General features: G+C 37.9%; 1 protein-coding gene across 3 annotated transcripts in view; it reads left to right on the top strand.

Annotated features, from left to right (window-relative positions):
• The first annotated feature begins 1,854 nt into the window (after nucleotides 1-1,854).
• The window catches only part of FAM184A (family with sequence similarity 184 member A), a 47,663-nt gene continuing 42,328 nt past the window's right edge, over nucleotides 1,855-7,189 (top strand). For 2 of the 3 annotated variants that reach the window (XM_010162056.1, XM_010162058.1), the window contains exons 1-2: nucleotides 2,050-2,703; nucleotides 5,700-5,835. In XM_010162056.1, coding sequence (XP_010160358.1) covers nucleotides 2,050-2,703; nucleotides 5,700-5,835 — 790 coding nt within the window. Of the gene's footprint in view, nucleotides 2,704-5,699; nucleotides 5,836-7,189 lie in introns of all 3 variants that reach the window. The other variant, XM_010162059.1, reaches the window with a different exon arrangement.

The raw sequence follows: 7,189 nt of genomic DNA, 5'->3' as shown, positions 1-7,189 counted from the left end.
TTTTGGCTAGAACTTTAAATGTATTAATTTGTTCCAAAGTATTTCAGTTTTTGCTTTCACTTCTTTGAAATGCTGTTAGGTTGCTTTTGCTTGAGTTAGTAGACTTTTTTTTTTCTATGTTTCTATGCTAATACAATCCACCAAATTCTCAATGACAAAAAATTACATAGCTATTCCATTACTTGAAAAATACTGAGATTTATAGTAATTTGATAGAGCTGGAATTCAGGCTGATGAAGAACATATGTTATGATACAACATTCAGTTGCATGCATTTTATTTTATTTTTATGTTTTTCATAAGACACCCATGTCCTTCATTTAGGGAATACATGGTGCTTGTTGCAGTTGTAGATGTTCAGTGGTTTTTGTGGGGAGTAAGTGGATGATGAGAATTTAAAGATACCTTATCTTTATCCAGCATTACATATAGGCTTATTTTTCACTTGGAATTTTCAGTGAGGGTCCATAATACCCTTGAAAATACTGTGTGATTTCTACTTCCTGCAGATTATAGTGCTGTATAACCTGAGACTGGAACACTGCCTGAAGTGAGGAAGATCATTATGGCACTTCTGTGCACAAAGACAGGGGTCAAGGGCTATTTTGGGCATGGGATTTGACCTAGTATTCTGCAAATACTTATTATAATAACCTGATCATAAGTGTGATATTTTTTATAATACCTTTTTAACTACATTGTGTAGCTTCTCTAGCCAAAACAAAGGCCTTTTCATGCAAGATACTGCATGTACATTTAAAAAAAAAAATAAACCCCTCAGTTTTCAAAGTATTTCTGAGATGAACTAATCAGAAGACTTTTTTATCCCTTTCTATTCAGATGTGTTTTATAGCTCTACTGCCTGTAACATATCTGGGAAGTGTGGGGATTTGCTGGAGTTTTTGGAGCACAAAATATTTTATTAAAACCACTTATTGCATGAATAGTTTATTCTCTGATACATGCATATGCATATGCACACACACATAGTTATCCATATCTCTGTATTGGTGAGAGTACTTCCTAGTTAAAAACCAAAACGGCAGCTGACCATGTTGTGGTGCAATTGGAACATCCTGTAGGATCTGTCTGGCTACTTTAAAACTTTCACTGAATGTTGGGCAGCTTTGCTGGTTTCACAGCTGCCTGGAGTTGCTTCCTTCCCTGGGCTCCCCAAACTCTTGGCTGCCCTGCCAGCTAATTTTCTGTTCAGCTGACTTATTAGCTGGAAAGTTGGCAAGCTTATGTAGTGAGGGACCTCAGACCTTAGGACATCCACATACACAGGATGCCTACAAGATAAGCTGTCAAAAATAAAATTGTATCTCTGCAACCAATGTTGGCATTTTAGGTGGTTCTAAAATTAAATGTTTAAGAATAGTTAGCATTTGTAAAGGAGGAATTCGAGATTTGGATTTTGTTCCAATTTAATTTTATGTTGTAATGTGTACCCTGCATGTGTTACTCTCTGACAGTAAACCTCTGTTCAAATTTCTTTTTAGGCTATGCTTTTAATTCTTTTAAAGAAATAGTTTTCTTTTTCAGATGTGTTGGATGTGCTTTTTTCCAGTGGTATTTACAGCAACAACATGCATATAAAGGCAAAATTTTCATCTGGAAAATCACAGGTTAAAAAGTCTAGAAAAACCATTCTACAAGCTGTATAAGATTTTCATGACTAATACAGCATTTATGCAGTCACATTCATAATAATATTTGGTGCCTTACTTGTATCATGAAAACATGCTAGATTGTCAAAGTAACTTTCAGAGTGCCTAAGTGGTTTTTCTTATGATTTACCAAATAACCAGGATGCCTTTTCTCTAATATATTATTTCATGTTTGTAGGTAATATATGCTTTGAACACTAAAAATGATGAACATGAAGCTGCTATCCAAGCCCTTAAGGATGCTCATGAAGAAGAAATTCAACAAATTCTTGCAGAGACCAGAGAGAAGATCTTACAGTATAAAAGCAAAGTTGCAGAAGAAATGGATCTCAAGAGAAAGATCCAAGTTTTAGAAGAGTCATTGGAAGATCATAAAAAGATGAAACATCAGGCCTTGACAGAATTTGAAGCCTATAAGGATAGAGTCGAAGATATGCAGCTTTGTGCAGAAGCTCAGCATGTCCAACGTGTAGTGACCATGTCAAGAGAAGTAGAAGAGATCAGAAAGAAGTTTGAGGAAAGGCTACGAAGTTTCATACAGTTGCAAGTGCAGTATGAGAAGGACAAACGTACAGCTCTGGAAGACTTGAGAGCTGCCCACAGGCTTGAGATTCAAGAACTTCTGAAAACTCAACAGAGTCAGAATGCTACTTTAAGTAAGGGGCAGGAAAAACTAGAGGAATTGCATAGACTGGAGCTGGAAGACTTGAACAATAAAGTTGAAGAGTTAAGATTGGAAAGAAAAAAACTCATCGAGGACTATGAAGGCAAACTCAGCAAAGCACAGTCCTTCTATGAACATGAACTTGATTCTTTGAAAAGATCTCAGCTGTTTACAGCAGAAAGTTTACATGCTTGCAAAGAAAAAGAAGTGGAACTAAGAAAAGAATTTCAAACCCAGGAAAGTATGTTACGGAAGAACCTGGGAAAGCTTAAAACTGAATTGCAAATGGTCCAGGATGAAGCTGCCAGTCTACGGGAAAAATGCCAAAAACTTCAGGTGGCTCTTGGTACAGCAGAAAACAATGTTCAGGTGAGATTGATGATATGTTGTTTCCAAGACCCTGAATTTTCTCTTCTGATTTATGCTGTCTTTCCATGAGGCTGGTAGGTTGAGGTGATTGGAACACGTAAACTTAATTTTCTATCACTTGTACTTGATTATCATCTACTTCTAATTTTTTAAAATTTATTTATATTTTTAGATTTATTTTACATGTTTCTTTTTCCCAGACTGAATTGATAGTACTTTATTGTACTTGATTATCATCTACTTCTAATTTTTAAAAAAATATTTATATTTTTAGATTTATTTTACGTGTTTCATTTTCCCAGACTGAATCGATAGTACTTTGTATTCCAGTAGAATATAGAAGCCCCTACCCAGGGGAAAGTTTTTGGTCTCCTTCCTTTCAGCTGTTCAAGAACAGAACTTGATTGTTCTAGTCATACTACCCAAAGAGTAGTATAGTCAATAGGATACTCAAAACTGTTATCACTTAAAGAACAGACAAAAATCCCAAACCAAACCCTGTTCCCCTCCCCCTAAAGAAAGAAAGAGAAAAAAAAAAGACAAAAAGCTAAACAAGATCTTTGCATGAGGTCTCCACATAAATCTATCCCTTTCTCCCCCTGCAAAAAACGGATTCAGAGCGGGAAGGAGGGTGTTGGTGACTGGTACCATTTGAGATGTTACACTGACAAACTGAAGTGCTTGCTAAAAAAGTTGAGAAACCACTTATCTAGACTGTACAGTTTCTTACAGGAAGTTGTATTTGACAAGAATGTCATACAACTGACACTATAAATACAATGAATATTCTGTATTCAGTGCAGTCTTGCTTGTAGAGAGCGTTAGTGACTATCTTGCCTAAACATGTTGGATGTTAAGAAAAGTAGGTTTATGGGAGATAAGAAAAAAAGTCAACTTTCTGAATGTTTTAACTTTTTAATTATAACATCTTCAATGAAGTTTTCACAAGCAGTAGCTGAAATACTGCACATATTTTCAGTATGTACTAGTTTGGCTGGGATAGAGTTAGCTTTCTTTGTAGCAGCTGGTACGGGCTGTGTTTTGGATTTGTGCTGGAAACTGTTGACAACCCAGGGATGTTTTTGTTACTGTAGAGCAGCGCTTACACCCAGCCAAGGCCTTTTCTGCTTCTCACATCACCCCACCAGTGAGTCGGCTGGGGGTGCACAACAAGCTGGGAGGGGACACAGCTGGGACAGCTGACCAAAAGGACATTCCGTACCATAAGATGTCAGGCTCAGCAATAACAGCTGGGGGAATAAGGAGGAAGGATGGATGTGTGGAGTTGCAGTGTTTGTCTTCCCAAGTAACGGTTATGCGTGGTGGAGCCCTGCTTTCCTGGAGATGGCTGAACACCTGCCTGCCTGTGGGAAGGAGTGAATGAATTCCTTGTTTTGCTTTGTGTGCATGGCTTTTGCTTTATTTATTAAACTGTCTTTATCTGAACCCATGAATTTTCTCACTTTTCCCCTTCCAATTCTCTCCCCAGTCCTGCTGCAGGGGAGTGAGTGTGTGGCTGTGTGGTGCTAAGCTGCTTACCAGGTTAAACCACAACATAGTTTTATTTAGATACCAAAGTTTCTTGTCCTTAAAGAATGACAAGACATCCCAGAAATACAAAGACTGAATTTTTTTTGGTCAGCAAAAAATAGGACTGGGTGTGCTGGACTTGAAGGAAAAGATCCTGTGAAATTCTGCTTGGTTTTTGGTAGCTGTGCTGAGGCCTGAAGAATGGTAATTTCTCTGTGTAAGCCTGAGTATCTTGTCTTTTGTGTTTGTAGTTACTCTCAAGTTTCAAAGCCAGAAGTACCTCAAATATGATGAGGTACTTCCAATATGCTTGGAAGTACCAATAACTTTGGAAGCATCACTGGGCGGAGCTGAGATGGGCCATGAGCTTTTCTCATTTACCATCTAATTCCAGCCCATCTTTTGGACTATCCTTCATTCTTGTGTAAAGGCTACAGTGAAAGAGGACTGCCAGCTTTATCGGATGTTAAATTCAGAATACCTTTTTCCAGTTTCCCAAGGACCTTCCAAAAGTTAATTTCCAACTCTGTTCAATTAACAAAGCAGAACTCTTGCCTTTCAATTGAATACATCATGGAGGTGTGTTTCTGGCAAGCTGCAGCCAAAAGGAAACCTACCATATGTTGCTCATTCCTGCAATAAAGGAGTTCCTCTTGGTTCCAAAGCAGAGAAAGAGTCTAGTAAAGTATTTGCAGCAGATTTTGAAATCAGGTCCTGCTCTGATCATTGTGGATGAGGTGATGAGAGGCATAATCTCACCACTTCTAGTGTCCATGTTTCATTACACATCCTGTCCAGCGTTTTCTCCAATTCTGTTTCCTGCTTTAGTTTCTGATATGACCCTTTACTATTCCAGTGACTTGAATTATGAGAAATCTAGCTTTCCTTTTAAAAAAGAACAAGATTTCCTTTTCCTTCCTGCATGGCTAAGAACACATCATTACACTACCCAAGTTCTGCTATTGTGAATCAGTACATCAGACTTAAAACATACTAAAAGTTTGATTTAACTAATTGCCTAGCTCTCATTTTATATATATTCATGTGGAGCTTAATTTGTGTCAGTACTTAACACTCACAGTTGCAATGAAGGACACTGAAAACTGCTGTGAATTTATAATGTATTCTTCAGTGTGGAGATACCAGGAACCAGGTTTCTCAAATTGGCCCCCCAACTCTGTGGACCATTTTACTGTTTTTATTTTTCATATACCTTTTTTGAAAATTGCCACATTTATTTTAGGCATTGTTGTCGTGCCATATATCCAGTATCTTGTAGTGGTTCAACCAACAGTAATTTTTGTAAAAACATATGAATGTGATGGTAACATTACAAGATTTCAGCTTTTGTATGAATAAAACTTGTTTGCTGAAGAGTCTTTTCTGTACGTTTTAACCTAAAGCTCATTTAAATTTAAACATGGTTGTATATAATGATAACAGGAGTTGTACTATTCTTCCTCTAGGTTCTTCAAAAACAGCTAGATGATGTGAAGGAGGAGGAGATGTCGTTGTTAAGCAAACACAAAGAAGTGGAAAGTGAGCTAGCAGCTGCTAGAGAGCGCTTACAGCAGCAGGCCACTGATCTTGTTCTCAAAGCCAGTATGTATGTCATTAACTTAATCTGGAAATTAACGTCATCTCTTTATTCTAGCCTTTCCTTTTTCTGTTAGCCTTGTGCAGGTTTAGAGTGCCTAAAGACTGGTCAATGCTGTCCATAGACATTTCTGACAAGTTTTGGTTTTTATAACTCTCTTGATATCATGTGCATTGTACTTGTGATTCTTTTTTTGTGTTATTCTTTGTCCACATGTTCTACTTTGTATGACATGTTCACATCTTCCAGGCCTTGGAATTTCTTGCCTTAACTGCACTTGTACAGAATGCTTCTGCTTCTCCACATAATCACTGACACATGCTTCCTGTTTGTCCATCCTTTTCCAGTTGCCTTGTCTTTTCACTGAGACTGTGGTACTTTACTTTACCTCTCCTGTCAGAACACTTGCAGCTTATCAGTTAATAAATCTGTTACTGTTTTCTTGATAGTTGTTTTCTTAACTCCTCTGTGTTTGTTGGCATATGGAAAGGCATAGAAAATAGTTTTAAGATTTGCCTGTACACATGCAGGTTTTAACTTACTGGCATTGTCTCTCTAGTAAACTGCTTAGTGGTAAGGCATGGGCCCAAGTACTTGAACTTGGTTAACTATACTGTAGGTAGGACTGTAGGCTAAAAATAAACCCCTGGCTTATCCTGGGCCTTGTTCAACTAGACCAGTCATAGAAATACCTGATTATTTTCCACAGGAGTTAGCACAAGCCCAGGGGCCATTCCCAAAAGTCAGTTTGGATAAGATCACCTTGTTTTGAAGGCTGGGATGTTGCCAGACTGTGCAGTCAGCCTTAGGGACAGAAAATACTTCACTGTTGACTTGCTAATACTGTAATAGTTTACTATTTATATTATATACTATATATAATACTATATTTACTGTAACTGTAATAGTTTACTGTTACAGATGGCTATATATGACATAGCCCTCAAACTGTATCAAGGCTTTATTTCTATCCTTGAAATAATTAAGCAGTTCCTAGAGATGGACTGGCTGTGTCTGCTGACTAGGAGATCTTGCGGCCTAGGACAAGTGGCATAGATGAGCTAGCTAAGGTAAAGGCTAGGAATAGTCTAGGCTATATGTTCAGACAATATAGAGGCCAGCAGGGACCCAAGACTGCAACGTCCTACTGCATGTAAATAGCTAAAAGGAATGGGCTTCCTGCTAAAAGCATCTCAATGCATGAACCTGAATTGGGAATGTGTCCCTTCAAAAAGTTATGTGTGAGGCACTTGGGAAAAATTCCTGACCTGAGACTGTTGGGGAAAGAAACCCCTGTTCTCACACTCCTTGACCATTGTTGTTTCCTTCCCTAGGCAGAAGCATAGGAAGGGTTCAGTA

Source organism: Antrostomus carolinensis, unplaced genomic scaffold (genome assembly GCF_000700745.2).
Source record: "Antrostomus carolinensis isolate BGI_N321 unplaced genomic scaffold, ASM70074v2 scaffold132, whole genome shotgun sequence".
NCBI classification, from domain to species: Eukaryota; Metazoa; Chordata; class Aves; order Caprimulgiformes; family Caprimulgidae; genus Antrostomus; species Antrostomus carolinensis.
The sequence above is the reverse complement of the archived record's forward strand: the minus strand, read 5'-3'. Positions and strand labels throughout refer to the sequence as shown.